The sequence below is a fragment of the Strix uralensis genome, chromosome 8, assembly GCF_047716275.1.
Source record: "Strix uralensis isolate ZFMK-TIS-50842 chromosome 8, bStrUra1, whole genome shotgun sequence".
NCBI lineage: Eukaryota > Metazoa > Chordata > Aves > Strigiformes > Strigidae > Strix > Strix uralensis.
In genome coordinates this window covers 21,724,907-21,742,944 of record NC_133979.1, presented here as the reverse complement: position 1 = coordinate 21,742,944, position 18,038 = coordinate 21,724,907, and the positions used below count along the sequence as shown (strand labels likewise).

At 36.1% G+C, this 18,038-nt stretch overlaps 2 protein-coding genes and 1 long non-coding RNA gene across 9 annotated transcripts; 1 reads left to right on the top strand and 2 right to left on the bottom strand.

Moving 5' to 3' along the window:
• The first annotated feature begins 573 nt into the window (after window positions 1-573).
• Window positions 574-14,548, top strand: LRRC39 (leucine rich repeat containing 39). 6 transcript variants are annotated; one of them, XM_074876619.1, is made up of 11 exons: window positions 574-827; window positions 1,380-1,425; window positions 3,055-3,111; window positions 3,613-3,813; window positions 4,703-4,808; window positions 5,953-6,109; window positions 6,635-6,771; window positions 8,265-8,410; window positions 8,950-9,102; window positions 10,183-10,322; window positions 11,353-12,248. In XM_074876619.1, exons 4-11 carry the CDS (start codon window positions 3,689-3,691, stop codon window positions 11,406-11,408), a joined length of 1,020 nt encoding a protein of 339 aa, XP_074732720.1. In that variant the 5' UTR covers window positions 574-827; window positions 1,380-1,425; window positions 3,055-3,111; window positions 3,613-3,688; the 3' UTR covers window positions 11,409-12,248. The 6 variants fall into 6 exon arrangements, 5 of the variants coding, with proteins under 5 accessions (XP_074732720.1, XP_074732716.1, XP_074732718.1 ...); XM_074876615.1 differs by having other exon boundaries at window positions 1,270-1,425; XR_012629877.1 differs by lacking the exon at window positions 574-827 and adding an exon at window positions 12,291-14,548 and having other exon boundaries at window positions 851-1,425; window positions 11,353-11,869.
• On the bottom strand, window positions 11,476-16,417 carry TRMT13 (tRNA methyltransferase 13). 2 transcript variants are annotated; one of them, XM_074876611.1, is made up of 6 exons: window positions 15,764-16,417; window positions 14,688-14,855; window positions 14,337-14,409; window positions 13,522-13,596; window positions 12,197-12,611; window positions 11,476-11,878 (listed from the first exon to the last, which is right to left on the bottom strand). In XM_074876611.1, exons 1-6 carry the CDS (start codon window positions 15,941-15,943, stop codon window positions 11,683-11,685), a joined length of 1,107 nt encoding a protein of 368 aa, XP_074732712.1. In that variant the 5' UTR covers window positions 15,944-16,417; the 3' UTR covers window positions 11,476-11,682. The 2 variants fall into 2 exon arrangements, with proteins under 2 accessions (XP_074732712.1, XP_074732713.1); XM_074876612.1 differs by having other exon boundaries at window positions 14,688-14,842; window positions 15,764-15,839.
• A 107-nt stretch (window positions 16,418-16,524) lies between these two features.
• LOC141946584 (uncharacterized) lies at window positions 16,525-18,012 on the bottom strand. The gene is made up of 3 exons (XR_012629878.1): window positions 17,554-18,012; window positions 17,399-17,465; window positions 16,525-16,559 (listed from the first exon to the last, which is right to left on the bottom strand). It is a non-coding gene; the product is annotated as an uncharacterized LOC141946584 (long non-coding RNA).
• Between the last annotated feature and the right edge of the window lie 26 nt (window positions 18,013-18,038).

Sequence of the window (18,038 nt, the reverse complement as noted above, 5' to 3'; positions counted from 1 at the left end):
GTGGTAAGGGCCTAGTCTGAATAGAACATTTTTTAATCTGATGAACATGGAGAAAATAAATTGAGGAACTATAAGTGTATAATAGAAAGCAATAAAGTGATTTTGAAATATTTGAGACAGAATAATTTTGCTTATACAAGGATACTGAAATTTCTTTGTCTCCCAAAACTCCAATAAAAGGGAAGGTTATTTTTTTGCCCTAGCTCTCATTATCTGTCTGTTTTAAGGAGAAGGAAATTAACTAGTTAAGTTTTTCATTATGACTTCTTTAGATCAAGAAAAAATCTTACTGTGGGGATTGAATCTATACCAAAACTGGTATAGATTGAATCTATAGCAAAACTGAAAGAAGAAATTACCTATGTCAAAGAACATGTTGGATTTTTGCTTTTGCATAACTTAAAAAAAAAAAGAGCTCAGAAGATTGAAAGCTAAAGCAGTTATTATCTTTTTAAGTAAGAGTTGGTGTTCAGGTATTTAGTTGGTCATGGAGTGGAGAGTGGTTTTTTGGTTACAAATTCTAGGTGGTAATGCTAGAATCTAAGGCTAATGAAGAAGAATTATTTCTACTGAAAGAGGGTTATAACCAAATGAATGATATTTTTAAAATTTCTTCTTCATGTTTTATACTTCAGTGCAAGAATTGGTTAGAAGTACCCCATTTTATGGCTTCTACCTCAAATAGTGACCTGTTATTATTGCTGTCTCTCTTTCCACTTGGTTGAAGAAAAAGATTCTGAAAGAGTTGTTCTCCTTTTATCTTCTCCAAGGGCTCTTTGAAGAAATAGAATGTTAAAAATATTTCTTGACTGGAAGCATGAAAAGGGGTGAGTAATAACCCCTCTGCACATCCTGGTAAAGATTACTTTTCTGTCTGGACTTTGATAATTTGCACTAAAATCCTTTAACAAGAGAATTCTTCTGCATGGGCAAAAGTAATGAGTAAAATACTTAGTGATGTAATACTTTTTCTAGTCTAGTTAGCCAATGTTGCTGTTTAATAGCACTTTGAAGCTCAGTTATCTTGCAGAGAATCATTACTAGAGTAAAGCAAGTAATTGTAATTTTGAATTCAAAACTAGTTTATTTTTCATTGTGGAGCATACCAAGCACTGCTTTGTTCTTTTGTTCGCAATTTGTAGCTTTTGTTAATGAGAATCCAGGAGTTTATGGGAGTCCAGTCACGTGCAGCAGACTGGGAGGACATTAAGAATGGTAAATGCTTAGGGGTTTTACAGAAGTGCCTCATGTGATACCTTCTATTCTCAGCTTAGGTTAAAATTAGAACTAGACTGACATTGCATTGGAGTCTGAGTGAGAGTTCTAAATGGTTTCGGTAGTACAGACAAGATTCGTAATTTATCTCTGCTCCTGCCCAGAAAGCAATGAGCCACAGAAGACTATTGAAAATATCAAATAATTGAGGTAAGTTGTTGTTAAACTCTTTCAGATGCTTGGAAGTGAAGTTATTGGGAGATCTGATTACTTGGGAGTAAATTTGCAGTTGTTTTACAGCCACACTTTAGGAATTCACTTCTAAATTTTGGCCATGAGGGCATGATTATTATGGTTTTTATTTTCCTGGCAAATAATAATATCTAAGGACAAGAAGCTTTTGATGGTAGTTCTGTTATTATATAATTAAATCTCCTTGAAAACAAAGTCATATACTTAGACACTGTTTCATAATTCATGGTTCTAAAGCAATGTTTATTGAATAATATGCTTTCCACAGCACAAGAGAGTTGCCCAACGTATGCTTTGCTAAAAATAAGTACTGATTTGACTGTGTAGTCTAGTACTGGTTTTAGTAGTACAAGTATTAACAAATGCATCTTTTCCACACAATTTATATGAAAAGATTTCTAAGTTTTCTACCTAAAAAGGCTAATAGTTCAAAAAATGTCTCTAAACAACAAGAAATGGTAGATCAGGTAGATCACTTAATCTCAGGAGAAGTTTAATCCTGGAAAATAAGGCAATTTAAATTGTAACCACTCATCAGAGCAAAAAACCTCAAAAAGTCATTACTGTTGCATATTGGGATGAGGAGTGGGAAAGGTAATTACTATGAAGACCACTGAAAGAGAAGTTAACGCTTCAAACTCATAAACATGATCACATTTATGTGGGGGAGGGAAAGAAGAAACAATCCTCTCTTTACAGGAAAAAAATCCTCTTTAGGAACCTAAATGCCAGACTGCATTGTGCTACACTGTGGTTGCCATTTGTGTCACCTGTCAAATCCTGCTATTCTTCCTTAACAAACAGAGAACAGTTAAGGATCCTTAATATTAACGTATTGGACCAGATTCTTCTTTATTCAAGCATTATAATTTTATTTTTATGCTGTCTTTACAACAGGAAGCAATCCTGACAATTTACATTCTGTGTTATTTGTCTATACATTTTTAATTAAGTGATTTCAGTATAATAAGGTTTTACAAATAACTGTGTTAGCAAAAGAAATGGTAAGCATAAAATAGAATGATTGACAGTTTGAACACAAAAATGTTCTAAGCAATTGTGGCTTATCCATGCCACACAAAATTATGATGGAATAAATATGATAGAAAAGATTGCTTTAAAAGACAGATTGGCAGCAATTATTGTGAGGAAATATATGTATGAAAAGACCTGAAATTCCACTCCTGTTGTTATCCAGCTGCTTGTTTGGAAGAAAGTTACCCTCGTTTTTTAGTTTGAATGGATATGCAAGACTTTTTTTCTTAATCATCCCTGCAAGTATTAGTAAAAAGTTTCAAGGGGAGCACTCAGAGTACACTGCTGTTGGCATGAAGTTTAGCCCTCCAAGCTTATCTGCATATCAATATCTTGGCTGCAGTTCATTTAAAAAAAAAAACCAAACCTCCTCAAATGACTCCAATAACAGTAATAAGAATGCTTTTTAGAGGGATGCACTGATTAGGCTGACTGAGTATCCTACTTCGCTTCTCTTCAGGAAAGTATGTATTAATTATCTTACTAAGGAATAGATGAGTTCAAAATTTCAGGCTGATTTTTTTTTTTTTAAATGTGGATCCTGACACTCAGCAGGCCTACAAGAAGATTCAAAGAGATCTGAAGAATTTAAAAAGCCTTTTCTTAAAGGTAATGCATTACTAACTGTAAAATATTTTATGAGGAGTTAAACTATGAAGAAAATGAATGCAAATAAAGTATACTAATTTATTTCCAGCAATAGTTCAGTTTCTCTAAAGTGCAAAACTCCTTTAGTTACAAGTATTTCTACCAGGTAACTGCCAGGATGCAGCTACAAGGATTTAACTCGCTTAAATTGCAGGTAACAGCTTAATTTCTTTCTGGGAAGGGAATGAATGCTCATATCTGCATTTAATTAGTATGGTCTGTACTCAGCCTGCCATTGGAAGGAACTGGGAGAAGCAGTTGTTCACTGACTAGGAATGCAGAGAGATTGCAAGAATACCATTTCCTATTATAAGAAAATTTAACCGGGTGCAATTATCTATTTTTATAAAGAGAAAGCAGTTGGTGAAATTATGTCAGCTCTGTGCGTTAATTACATTTAATAATATAATCAAGTGGGTATTGCAGTATTTTAGTTTTCACGTCACTGTCCCTGTCTGGTAGCTGATACACATGCTGATGCATTGAGCCTGAAATTCACAGTCAGATTCCTGTGACTGAATCTGAACATGTAAGGATCATGACTGAAACTGCAGTTTGTGTTGGAACGTTCACTGCTGTGAAGACACTTTGGGAAGTGAGAATACACAAGATAAATGAAGAATTACAGAAGGAAAAAGAATTCAGACAGAGGTCTGCAGGAAGGTAGGTAAATTGTAGATCTTTAAGTATGTGAAAAGCTAGACCATATCTTACATTTCAGAAGACTATAACTGGTCTTTTCCAACTCATCCAGAGTCTAATTCTTTAGTCATTACTCCAGCAGAGTTTCCACTGGTTAGAATATAGCAATATGGTCAGGTCAAACCAAGAAATGTGTTCTGTGATAAAAATATTAGGATAAATACTAAATCCCCTAAAGTCAGATATTAAAATCTGCTCCTGTGTGAATATTCTAACCAGTGGAGATTTGTTATACTTTATTATCAGTGAGGCATTGGTCTTCTGTCTGGCCAGCAGCTTCATGAAATGTGAAGAAATTTAGCATTCTACTTTTGGAACTCTTCTTAATTTGTCAGATGTGTTTGAAATGGAATAACAAATTCAAAAGTTACTAATGGAAAATAAAAACAGAAAGAAAGAGAACTAGCCTAATTTTCGTAATTCTTGTTTAAGTCCCCTTTGGAAATCAAGCTAATAGAACCCCTAGCAGATTGACCTTGTTTGATTGCACTTAGATTTGTGGGACTGAAGGCTTTCTTTTTAGGAGACTGCTTCAAAGTTAATGGCTTTGGAACTTAATTCCACATGACTTTATATTCTGTTGCCCTGCTGCAACATGATGAAAGTGAATGAAGTTATGTCTTCCGACTGTAAATCTGAAGACCTGTAAAACAGAACTGCTACGTTACCTCATCCAAACATTACTTTATGTTCTTGTCTTCCCTCAAATTGATAGTATATTTAGCATCCAGTTGTAATAAATGTTGCTTGACATCCAAAAATGCTAATCTTTGTTCCAGAAAATAGAATGGATAGTAATTATTGCCTGTATTCATTGTTGCACCACTGACAGATCTTCTTTCCCTTGTAGGCTACTACTTGTCTGGGAGGAGAGAGCTGCTTTAGCAAAGCTCAAAGAAAAAGTTATTAATGAAGATGGAAGAGCAATTTTAAGGATAGAGGAAGAAGAATGGAAGGTAGTGTAGATAGGAATGAATGTGGCTTGGGTTGAATGACTGATGCATTGGAAAATGACTATTTACAACTTTATACTCACAGTTGTACTATTTTTAATCTATGAAGTGCTCACTGTGTGCTTTGCTAACAATGAATTGAGACACACTGTTGTGAGAGTGTAAAAGAAAGCTGATTTTTTTAGCTCTGAATATTAAGCATTACTCTGCAAAAATATAGCTCAAAAGGCTTTTCTGAATTAGAAATTATTTACACTGCAAATTAGTTTAATTATGTAAATCCTCATTTAACATTAACACACCAGAACTACTGAAATGTATCAAGGTGAAAACCTTCTGTGTTTAGGTGCGTGAAAATATTTCTTACTGTTGATTACTTTCCCTTTCTAAGAGTGAAAATGAGCTAGCAGATTCCCAGAATACCATTATTCTTGTTTCTAATGTATAGGGGGAAGCGACTAACTGTAGAATCAGTGACAGAGTGGAAGCTGTTTGTTCTGAGCCACTCAGAAATGCAGATGCCAGTTGCTATGAAGTGATGAGAATTAGACCATGTTGAGGCCAGTGAGAGTGACAGCCACAGCAGCAATACTCTGGTGGTCTGTAGGCCAGTGTTCCTCGTTCAGAGCTCATAGCATACAGACATTGTGGTTTTTCTATCCCTCATCTCTTCTGCTCTCAGCTGCTCAGTTTTTCTTAAGAGAATAGGAAGTACAATTTAGATGACCATTTAAATGCAAAAAAGCTATTTAGAGCAGTTTCATCTTCAGTTATATTGGCTTTGTTTAAAAAAAAAAAAAAAAAAAAGAAAAGAAACAAAAGCAAGCCCTAGGCTTTTCAGAAAAAAAAAAAAAGAAACAAAAGCAAGCTCTAGGCTTTTCAGGCAATGACAGTAGTGCACATCTCTAAATCCTGGGAGCAAAAAGTGGGCAGGTTAAATCTGTGGTCAGAATGACCCACGTTGATGGTGTTCATATTGGGATATTACAGTGTAGCTTGAGAAGAAGGAAAGATTTCTTTTTTTACCACCTTTTTTTTTTTTTTTGAATCACAAGACTGTTACTGTTTCAAATAAAACTTCTGCGTAACCCTGTATTCTTGTTGTATACTAAGCTGAATTTTTTCTGGTTCGTATTTCTTGTCTTAGACACTACCTTCGTGCTTACTGAAACTAGTCCATCTCCAGGAATGGCAGCTTCATAGAACTAGCTTGCAGAAAATTCCTCAGTTCATTGGAAGATTTCAGAATCTTGTTGTTCTGGATCTATCCCGGAACTCAATTGAAAGTGTACCTAAAGAAATTGGTGAGATGTGCTTTCTTTTATTTTAAGCTGCTTTTCTAAGAAAATTAATCTTACACAAACACGCCATTTTTGTGCACTTTGCCTGTCTAACAATCCTATTGGGAGGTTAGGAAACAGACAATTTAAATCTGACAGCGAGATCTTAAAACCATGGATTCCTTATACATTTAAAAAAATGGCCAGATGGAGGAGATGTATCTTTATGAAAACTCGCCATGAGAAAAAAGCTGGTAAGCACAGCAGGTACTAGACATAAGAATGCAGCTAGGAAAACGATATTGAAAAACAGGCTTCATGTTCCAAGTCCACAGTGTGAGTAGCCTATGCTCATAAGGGTTTTTTTGTAGCACACAAGTGCAGTTCTGCACTAAGGAGTCCTGAAGTCCTACTATTTGAATTTCAGTGAATCTTTTTCTAGTGAGAACACAGAGCACTTTTGTAACAGTATAAGGATAACACAAACCAAGTAATACTCTATTTCAAACAGAACGAACATTTATAATTTCTCATTTGTGCTCTCTGCAGGCCAGCTGACTAGCCTCCAAGAGCTGCTTCTCAGTTACAATAGAATAAAGTCTGTTCCCAAGGAAATAAGTAACTGTATCAGTCTGGAAAGATTGGAACTGGCTGTCAACAGGAGTATCTGTGATCTTCCTCCTCAGGTTTTGACAGACTCTTTTGTTTTGTTTAGTTTTGATTAATGCATATTTTTAATTTATTCAAACCCAATTATCATTAAACATTGCACTCCATGTTTTCAGATTTGGCTTGATATTCTGATTTCACAACTACTCCAGACACACATATGTGAACAATATTATGACTAGTCCAGCTGGAGCCACATGAGAAGGACATACATAGACCCCAGTAGTTGAAGGAGCCACTCTCTATTTTGTCCTGATAAATGATGTCGTAGTGCACATGAGGCAGTGATACACTTGATGTTAACTTGTTTAGCCTGAAGGTCTTCACTGATTTACCCCACTGAGGGTCTGACACCTTAGCACAGAGAAGTTCCCTTCTGTGGTTGAGAATCATACCCTAGGCCTGGACCCAACTGTAAGCATCTTTACCAGAGCTGCTAGCTCTGAAAAGGGTTTGTATGACTTATACAACTGGCTATGCACAGACTTCAATGAATGTTGTTCTGAGATGTTGAAAGCAATTACGAGAGAATAAAAGCAACTGCTCACTTACTATTGAGCCTTAATTTGGACTGACCATGAGACACCTGCATCTCTAAACATTAGTCTCTAAGATAGAGATGACAACTATGTAACTGTATTTATTTGGTTTAACTTCTTTAAAAAAAAGTAGTGGCAATAGTTGACAGCAATCAGTGCCTTGCAAAATAGAGTGAGTCTAAACAGTAATACCTAACAACAAATCTTCAAATGAAAACATACACTATTAATCAGAATCCAGAATTTACAAAATCTATGTGGATACAGGTTACATGGTGTAGAGTGATAGCTTTTAAATTAACAGCTCACAGCAAATACATAGTTCTGTCCTATTGAGACCAGAGGATGTGAACACCACGAAGCCTTGGTTATATGTACTTGAGTGACATTCAGTGTTTAGACAATTGGACCAGATATGCAATAAACCACCTCTGCACCACTTGAACACTGTAAAAGCACCTGAAGGCATGACTTAGGTGTTGCAATACTGAATGATGCTATGTTTAATTTTTAGAATGTTTTGCCATAGTAGTAGACTTCACAACATGGAAGGTGCCTAGGTTCACTCTAAAATACAGTCTGTGCAATTTGATCCATAAAAATCTAAATATTTGACTAACAAAAACCGGCATATTGCATGGAGTATGATATCTTTAATTTTTTCTCAAGGCTTGGGACATATCTGTGGTGCAGTCATGGCATTCAGCTTCTCAGCAGTTAGCGCACTCACTGCCAGGTGGGAGATAAAGTTCTTCTACCTGATCAGTTTCAAACCCACCTACCTTCCAGGCCAGAACTGTAATTGTTAGGGAATATCAGCTAATGTAAGTCAGAAACCATTCTGTGTTTACTAGCTCCCAAATGTGTTATAATGTTTCTAAATAGTTTCTTTTTTTTCAGTCAACTTTATTACACCACTGCTGTAGTGGAATAGCTATACAAACTTGGATTAAATCTCCCTTTCTTTTCAGCTCAGTGATTTAAAGAAGCTTTCACACATAGATCTGTGCATGAATCAGTTTACTACCATCCCTTCAGCTCTTCTCAACATGCCAAATCTAGAATGGTTAGATATGGGGGGAAATAAACTCCAGGAGCTTCCTGATGCAATTGACAGGTACCTAAAGCTTACAACTCACGTTAGTCTCAATTCCATTGCATTGAAACTCTAATTATTAAATCCATCTTCGAAAGATTAGTTTAATGTTAACATCACTGCAAACTTGAGATTTATCAGCCGTAATGTGATATTTTAGATGAGCTCGAATAATCCATTCAATAAACAATAAATTCAGTATCAACTGGATATTAGGAAGTATTTCTTTCCAGAATGGGCTGCCAGGGAAGCATCCCTGTGTTTAAGAGTCAGGTTGACATAGCGCTTAGGGATATGGTGGAGTTGAGAACTGTCAATGTTAATGATTGGACTAGGTGATCTTCAAGGTCTTTTCCAACCTAGATAATTCTGTGGTTCTGTGATATTTCTTGACCAGAGGTTGGGTGATTATCTTGGATATGAGGTTTCCTTTGAGAATTGTTGTATTCTTTATGAGAGACCTTTATGGGGCTGTAAAAATGAATCAATTGCTTTATATTAATGATTGATAAGATTAATTTTATAAATCGTTATGGATTGTGCAAATACCTATTTTACAGAATGGAAAATCTCCACACTTTATGGCTCCAAAGGAATGAGATAAACTCTTTGCCAGAAACCATTGGTAATATGAAAAATCTTAGTACTCTTGTTCTTAGCAACAACAAACTTAAGGATATTCCAGCTTGTCTGAAGGACATGACAAATCTGAGGTAAGAAAAAGCAGCAGAAATACAAATAAAAATACCAGAAGGTAAGTTTTAAAGCCTCCCTTGAGTTGTATATCATAGAGTGATACTAAGTGGAAAAGGCATGTCCACAGTTATACAGATGAACACCATACCATAGAAATCAGCATAATTACAGATTCACAACAATTGAGGATCTGGCCAAGAAAGCTTTGTGTAGCACAACTCATTTAGAGAAGTAAGCTATGCTAGTTACAGTCCCAAATGAAAAAGGAGACTGTATACATTTTCTCATTTCCAAAAAGGTCCAAATGCCCACTTCTAATTGGCCTTTTACATCACTCTCTAAAGCCAAGAGCTAGGAGGAAAAATATGTAACAATGATAAAAATGACAAAAAGTAGAACTTTAGCACTGAGAAGTCAAGCATTCAGAATGAAATAAAAAGAATTAGGTATAAGGATACTCCTGTACTTGCTTTGGAAAATAAAAAAAAAAAAAAGAATGTAAATCTTGGTAGAATTAGAAATATTATTTTGTATACTGTAACAGAAACTTTCCTGTTGTTTGCATTTTCATTTGAATTACTGGATGCTGGCCATTTTAGAGAGAGAAAGAACACTAAATAGTCTAAATAAATCATGTCTAACCCAGTAAGACAATTCCTGTTTTCAGATGTTTTGGAAGAAGCAGCACCTCTTTAAAAAAATATATACAAGCATAGGCCCAGGGATGGATGAAGAACAGAAGGAGACAGGGCTGGCTATTGCCTTGCAAAGTTGGGAGGATGCAGGCATTTGTACTCTTGTTCTCATCCGCTCATCTGTTTGTGGAAGCTCAGTAAGGCTGACAGTGGGGTTAAAACCTGAAGCCAAAAATGATGAGGACTGCAATGTTTTCTCCCACCACAATCAGCTACTGTTAGAAGGCATCATCTTAGCTGAGTTTACTTAATACTACTAATACAGTGGTGAGTTTAATATAAGAAAAGACTTACTTTATTTTGCTCAAAATACTGTTTGAGTACTCTTAATTCAGTTTCAAAAGAATTGTTCTCTCTGGACAAAACCTACTGCAAGAGTAACCTTTTCTGGTGAACTGTCAGATTTGTCAACTTCAGAGACAATCCACTGGAGTTAGAGGTAACACTCCCTCCATGTGAGGATGCAGAAGAGGATGAGCAACAGGAAATGTTCGGCATTGAATTCATGCACATGTATATCCAGGAGTCACTCAAAAAAACAGGTATGGCTTTTTTATGAATTCTAATCTCTCTGGAGTACAGTGAGGAAGGGGAGGATAAACCAGATAAAAGGAAGCTAGGATACATATACAAATGAAACAGGAATAATCTTAATAAATATAATATTTCCCAAAAACCTGTAAACAGATTTTTACTGAGGGCAGGGGTGCTTTTATCAGGAGTTGGCACAGTAGGTCTTCACATGAACAGCATATATATCTAGTAAGTACACACTGGAACTGTGGAACATTGGAATAAACGAGCCTGAGTTACCTACAGCCTGGGTAACTGGAAGTTGATGACTGTCTCTTGTACTTGCACTTTAATCAGAGTTACAAAGTGTAGGTCTTCCAGCACTGTTTGTCTCGAAGATCAACCTTCCCTATTTTTAGATGTTGCCCAGATGGGGACTACCAAAGGAGGATGTAAGGGAGAGAGCCTACGTTCGCAACATACAACATTTTTAGCAATGAAGTATCAATACCTGATATAAGCAGATGTTTCTCACAACTTGCTTTCCCTGACCAAAAATCCAGTGACCTAAACAAAACACCCCCACAATTTCATCCCATTTCTAAATCACTCTGACAAAAAAATGCTGTTAGCAGTCTCAAAGGTAACAGCTTAGAGGCTACAGTAAGAGACCAAAAAAAAGCACTTTTCAACAGATGTGCATGTGGCAGCTGTTACCTGCAGAGAGAACTTCATTGCAGATATAAAATGTTCTGTCTTATCTTCATTCTATATATCATGAAGGCTTAAAAATGAATGATTGAAACACTCTTGATTTAGAACGCTAAGCCAGCTTTTTTCTCACCAATATTTCATGAATTAATAATCAAATTAGCAAAAATATATCAAGATGACAGTTTACAAATAAGTTTTCTTCCTTAACAGATTCCCCTAGCAGCACGGTCCGATGAAAGTACCTAGGCCTACTTAAATAACTTAAGAGGAAAGATAAAGCTATCCTGAATTCAAAGTGAAAATAAAGCATGTTGATTTCTCTTATTTTAACCCATTCTTTTTCAGGAAATCTGGAAAGTTGTACTTCTGGTCCTTCTCCTGTCATAAACGCTAATGAATAAAGAATATAACTGTGAATGGAAGAATATATCAAGTATACTTCCTCCTAGCAAAGATGCATACAACAGGTTTCAAATATTCTTCAGGATTTTATTTTTCCGCTGATGAGAACTGGTTTGCATATTTGTAACTTCCAGTGAAACTGGGAAATATAACACCTCTTCCTGGGTACAGGAAAGACTAAAACAGGTTTTTTGTAAACAATGATTGGCTTTTTAAAAAAATCCAGATAAGTTTCATAGGTTTTTTTCCTACCAATTCCAAATCTATTTCCTGTCATGTAGTTGGCACTGGCATCAAAGATGGACTTGGGACAGCTGTCAACAGGACATTCTCCAAGGACACAGCAGACTCTGTATAATACTGTAGTGCAGCCTTGTATCCTCGTTGTTGTAAATATTCAATCCGCCCATGATCAATCAACAGTTTACAAAGGCAACCTATCTCTTTTCGTTCTTCAACAGTAAGTATCCTAGTTTCACAAAAAGGAAGAAAAGAATGAACAACACATGTCAGAAGAATAGTTTTGTTGATTAACATTAGTAGTTAAGCTTAGAAAAACTACTGAAATCACTGTAAGTTCATTTCAGTTCAGGCTAGCATGACTGTTTAAATATTTTGAACCGTAAATCCATGAAAATTGTATTTTTAAAGTAGACGATTTCTACAAATTTAGTAATTGTTTCTGTAAAATTAGTCATTTTGAGGACCCAAAAGAATTTTATATACCACTGTATATAATTTTGCTTTTCTGCAGGAGTCCATTTGCTAGGAAAAAAAAAAAACGTACCCTTGTAAAGTATCAGAACCACCCTCTGTCTTGATGAATGTTTCCTCATGTCCTTCTGTGTCGTTAGTTTGATCTTCTCTTTCTTCACTTGTAGGGGCTTTGGTTGTAGCTTCTCGCATGCCACAAGTGGCCCAGCTACTCATTCTCTGAAAATAATGGAATTCTACTGGTCCAAGTCCTACTGATTTAAAGAACTCTCTGCCTACATAATGTGTCCAGTCACACTTGTGATGGCAACACAGTGCAATAACAATTCCAGCTACAGGCTTACAGTCCTCTTTGTTGCTTTCATTATAGTCAGAATTGTTAGAAGCCACCTCTGTCTGGTCAGTCCTAGAGCGTTTTGGTGCAGGCTCTTCATTTTCTCCATCAGAGCAAGCTGTATAACTTTCAACCAAGCATCTCAAAGCAAGATCTACGAAAGAACAGACATACCCCCTCCAAAAAATAGCAACGAACACCATGCCATTATTTATACAGTCTCTATCACGGTTGGGAATGTACTTCCCACAAAGAAGAATAAAAGTATACATCACAAAGTAAGCCAGAAAACAGTTTTAAGGATAACTAAAAATTACAAGTATGCTTTGAAAACATGAAAACCCTAAATGCTAAATGAATATTATGAGACCTCTGGAGCTACTAAGGGCTTACCCTCTTGAATATTTGTTCTATACAAGTGAATTTGAAATACTTTGGTTAACAAACTGGCATATTGTAGGAGGATCTCCTCCCTGTAAAACATGCAAGTAATTGCTCTTGCCAGTTTGATATCTAGGACACAATCTATTTAATATGTACAGGCACTTCTTAAATGCTTAACTGTGTCATCTTTGTAATAGTACCTATATAGGTGTCATATTTGAGATACCTGTCTCTACTTAGTAGACATATAACATTAGAAAAAGTGTATTAGTCTAAAATTATCAGGACAGAAACACATTCTTATTTGCTTGCTTAGGATGCATATTCAGACAGCCAATACAAATTTAGAAAGAAAAATATTTCAGAGTAGAGGCTACACTGTTAAAAAAAAGACACTTTCAACAGTATACAAATACATGACCCATACCACCACACACTATTTTTTGTTCTACTCTATAAAAAATAAGAAAGGTTTTACTTCTGTCTGAAGTAGCCTTGCATCTATTATCCACTTATTATTTCACTGAGATCAACAGGTATTTAGAATATAATTGCTACATTCACTAAGAACAGGTTAGAGGGCAAGAAAAACTTAAAAGGACAGTTTGGAAGATCAGTCCCTTCAGACTGTAAGATTTAATATCCTAATATGCTGCAGTTAACACATATATAATTCATACCTGTTGCAGCGCCACACAAATGCTTCCCCATTCCTACCACTGGTAGTTTGTTAGTCTCCAAAATAGGTACCTTCCCTGGAGGGGAAAAAAAAAGAAGGAAAATAAACACACACACACAGAGTCCACAAAAAAACCAGAATCTCTATTATTATAGCTAGGGCAATGTTTTTTCTGGATAATATACTTTCAGCACACTTAAAAAAAGAAATAAATGTTAACCTCTACTGAAAATATAGTGGTCTGTACATACAGTTATAAGTTATGAAAGTTTCTTTTTCTAAAACAGATTAGGAGAATTGGATGCTGTGGCTGAGAAGCATATTTAACCATTTCAGCCTTTCTATACTGCCTATGAAATGTAAATGTGGTATTAATGCATCTCCTGATGACAGGTGTTCCCACAAATTCTGTAGTATTGATATGCACAGAATATCAATATATATAATATGTAACATATATGCATATCAATGATATGCATGACTTGCTTCATTCTGCACACCTAAAACAAACAATGCAAAGGTGTTTAATCCTGCAAGTTCTAAAAAACCCTCCAAAATGTTTTGGTTTTTGGTATTTCTTGCCTATAATTATGTGTATAAAAAGCAGAACATTTTAAATCTCCATTTAGAATATATATATATATGTACGTATATATGCATATACACACAGCATTAATGTGTCCAAGTAACCACTGAGAATAATCTTCAAAACCGAGTACATTTAAGCATGCTACGTACAAACTGACTTGAACTCCAGTATTCAAAATCTAAAATTAAGTCTCATTTCAGAAATATGCAAGCCAAGAAGTGACTTACTTAAACATAAATGCTGAATATCAACTTGAAGCCTTTCAAATATAGAATCTCTCCTTTTATGTTTTCCATCCACCTGTGTAAACAGAACAAGATCACCAACTATAATTTTGCTCCAGGGATTAATGTCAGACTTTTGTCCTGTCAAGTCTGCACATTTCCAATACCCTACACCAGTTTTTTCCTAATAAATTTGCTATTGGCAAAGTATGGAATGTACGCAATCACACTTCCAAAACTTTCACAATTTAAAGGCTTTATGTTCTCTTTGAAGATAAAAAGCAAATATTAACAGCTTCAATGACAACAGTTTAAAAATTATACTCTTGCTAATGTGACAATATCCTCTCTTACCTTGAATCTTGTAGTTGCCCTTTCCACAAGCAAAAACTGAACATTTTCAACATTCTGTAAGGCAACATCAACCCAATGAGACAGCTTTCCTCGCCCAGCTCCAAACTCAACAAAACATCTTCCTGGACCAAGTAAATGTAATTTTTCCATGTTACCTAAAATAGAAGCCTACAAAAATTAAAAGATTATTTACAAACCCAGAAAATATATAGACTGTGTATTGTAATGCCTGATAGAAAACTGATTATTTCACCGAACTGCAGAAGTCTTTTTTAAGTCTTCACTTCCTTGAGGAATTAGGGAAAAGATCTCGTGTGTACAGAGGAAAGGGATTATAAATTCTGGCTAGTCAGCAGCACCCAGCCCTTCTTCCACTGCTCACAGAACTCCACCCAGAAGTTTCTGGAATGGATTTTTGGGATCAAGTACACATTATAATATTGTTCTCTGCTGATTCTCAAAGTAGCCATCCAAAATACGTGTACTGTTATAGATTTTCTGTGAAGCATTGGTGCCTGCAGAGCCCTCTCTCTGCTGCAGTTACACATTTTGGAATACATAGGAAAGTAGAGCACGGGAAGAAAGTACAGGAAACAGACATTTCTCACTTTTAAATTTTTCTTCCCTAAATTTTTTCTTTTGCTACAGTATTATCTCCCTTAAAATTCCTGCTGTTCAATATACATTAAAAAGGTAGAAGATTCTTTTTATGCATCTATTACACAACCAGGAAATCTAAGACCAGCTCTTACAGAAAAAGTACAAAATTCCTTTTACTTCTTAGCAAATACAGCATTTTACCTTTGTAGCTCGGATTTATTATGAGTTGATATAAGAATACGCAAGTAAAAATTCAGAACACACAATTTGTATTTCAGTATCCTAATTAACTTTTATTACTAACACTTAACAAAGCAGCCATTCAAAGGTTATATATATGCTATAGACTTACAAGGCATATCAGATTTCCTCTATATGAAGTGACTAACATTATGCACACACAGTCACTCCAATTTACAGCAGCAGAATTCCACGTTCAAAACCACCTATAGCTCTTAGTAAAGCAGTGATCATACCTGCTGTTTCAAGTGTTTGAAAGCGGATTCCCCATTCTTTGGGTCATTTAAGGCTTCTTGTAAAGCCTGGTGGGACAGTATTTGTTCCTTAAGGTGAAGTTCCAGGCCTGCATGCAAATGCAAAACTTTTAGGTATAGGTTTCCAGTTTTCAAGAGTTTCTGGTTGTGTAACATACACATTACAATATTCAGACAAGAGCTCCATTTGTAGCACTATCAAAATAGATCTATCATCATATGTTTATAACAGAGCTGTATTGTTATCTGTAGTGATATTTGAGTGGGAAACAAAAAACACAAAAGGAAGGGAAATTAGTTATATGAACAAAAGATCAGTGTCTTATTCTCTCAATCTAGTTTATTCTTCTGAGTAAAATTTAGCTATTGGAGGATTGCCTACATGTTGATGATAATTCAGATGTGTTTAGTGCCAAATATCTCACATTTTCACAGATATCTAACAACAAAAATAATAATGAAATATGTAAGCAGTTCAGTTTCAAACACCTTATTTTCAGTATTAAGTAAGCTCACCGTTACTTGCTTTTTTCAACTTGATAATTAAGTTCTCCAACTCTTCTTTGGACAGAGAAGAGATAGGTACCTTTTTAAGGAAAAAAAAACCGCCACCCATAAATATAAGACCTTTTTGGTTTTGCTAGTTGATTAGTCATATGATAAATTGCAACATGTTATGTAAGGACTGAGCATTAGAACAAATAGATGTACTCACTGTTTTGTCTGGTATTTCTGCGACATCTTTTAAACCTGCATTAATATCTTGAACAAAGTAGACCTTTAAAAATCAAAAGAAAATAAATTTGATTTTGTTAATTACCAGGAAGCAAAAAGCTAAATTCTTCAGTGTTTTATCATAAGGTACACAGAAACAGGAATCCACTGCAAAAGATATTCCAAGTAATTTTTTTTCCTATAGTCTGATCCTGAATCCCCAGCAGAAATGACTGACACGTTTTAGCATGATTGAACATGTTCATAAGAGTTAAGCTGCCAATGCTTACTAGACTGATTCCAGAGACCACTTTAAGGTTTCCCATGTAATACTAAAGGTGCAATGCTCATAAGGCAGAAAGGCAGACAATAAAGAAGCTGTCTTCTGTTTTCTTGAAACAGCTGTTGAGACATACATCCTATTCCTTCTCTCAGCGCTGGCTGCGACTGTCAGCCTAGCTTTTCGTAATTCACTGCTCGCTTGAGTGAAGCGGGCAAGCTGGCTAGGGCAGCAGACTGCCAGAGGTAGGAAAACGCCCAGAGTCTCCCTGCTAGTTTTGCTTCCTGAGGACAATCTCTCACCAAGCCTCTGACATGAATGGCATTGTGAGAGACTGTTCTTAGAGAACATTTTTGCAAAAAATGAATTCAGCATTTTTATTTGTAACTGAGAGAACTGAAAAGTTGTACCGAACTACAATGAGAAAGGACATAGAAGATGAGGAGACTAGAATGTGAATTTCATTTCTGCAAGTACTTATGCAGCTTCCCTACTGTCATGCTTGCTGAGACTGCTGTCCGCCAGTTCACAGCTGCTGTCAGCACAGTAAGTTCTCTGCAGAGCTGTAATGTTTAGGGTCTTAAATCTGAGAGGAGGTAGTCCTGAATTTATACTGCACTTACTGGCTTTGGCTTCTCTCTTGAATTACATTTTTTTAAATGCTTTTGTAGTTGGTCTTCATATACAGTGCTAAAATCCAAATGGAAAGAAAAGTAAGTAACAGCATTTATCATGTGAACTCTGACAAAGAATAGGAAAAGCATTTACATATACTTACTGTTTTGGATCAAGAGGGCATGGAATTCTTTTTCTGTCATTTTCTTGCTAGTGGTAAAAGAAAAGTTTTAGACAAGACTTCAGCATGTATTTTTTTCAGAAAAGCTGTTGAGGGACATTCGAGTTTCATAAAACATCTATTCTATAGTAGGTGGGTTAACTGGAATGGAGAAACTAAGACAAGAATTTAATACTTAAATGGATCCTAAAAGAATAAACCTATGATGTAATGGCAGTGTTACTGCTGGGCTGAACTGATGGTTTTAGCACATCCAGGGCTCAAAGGAAGGCGCAGGCGCTGCCTCTCCTGCCCGTGCTGCGGGGCCCCAGCTCAGGCGGACATGCCGCCCAGGCCCCCCGGGTGCCGCCGGGGCTTCCCGTCTGCCCCAGCCGCTCCCTGAGAACCCGGCGCTGCCCTGCCCCCAGGAGCCCATCCTCCCCAACCGGAGAAGGGGGCCTGCTGCTCCGCCCGGCAAGGCTCGGTAC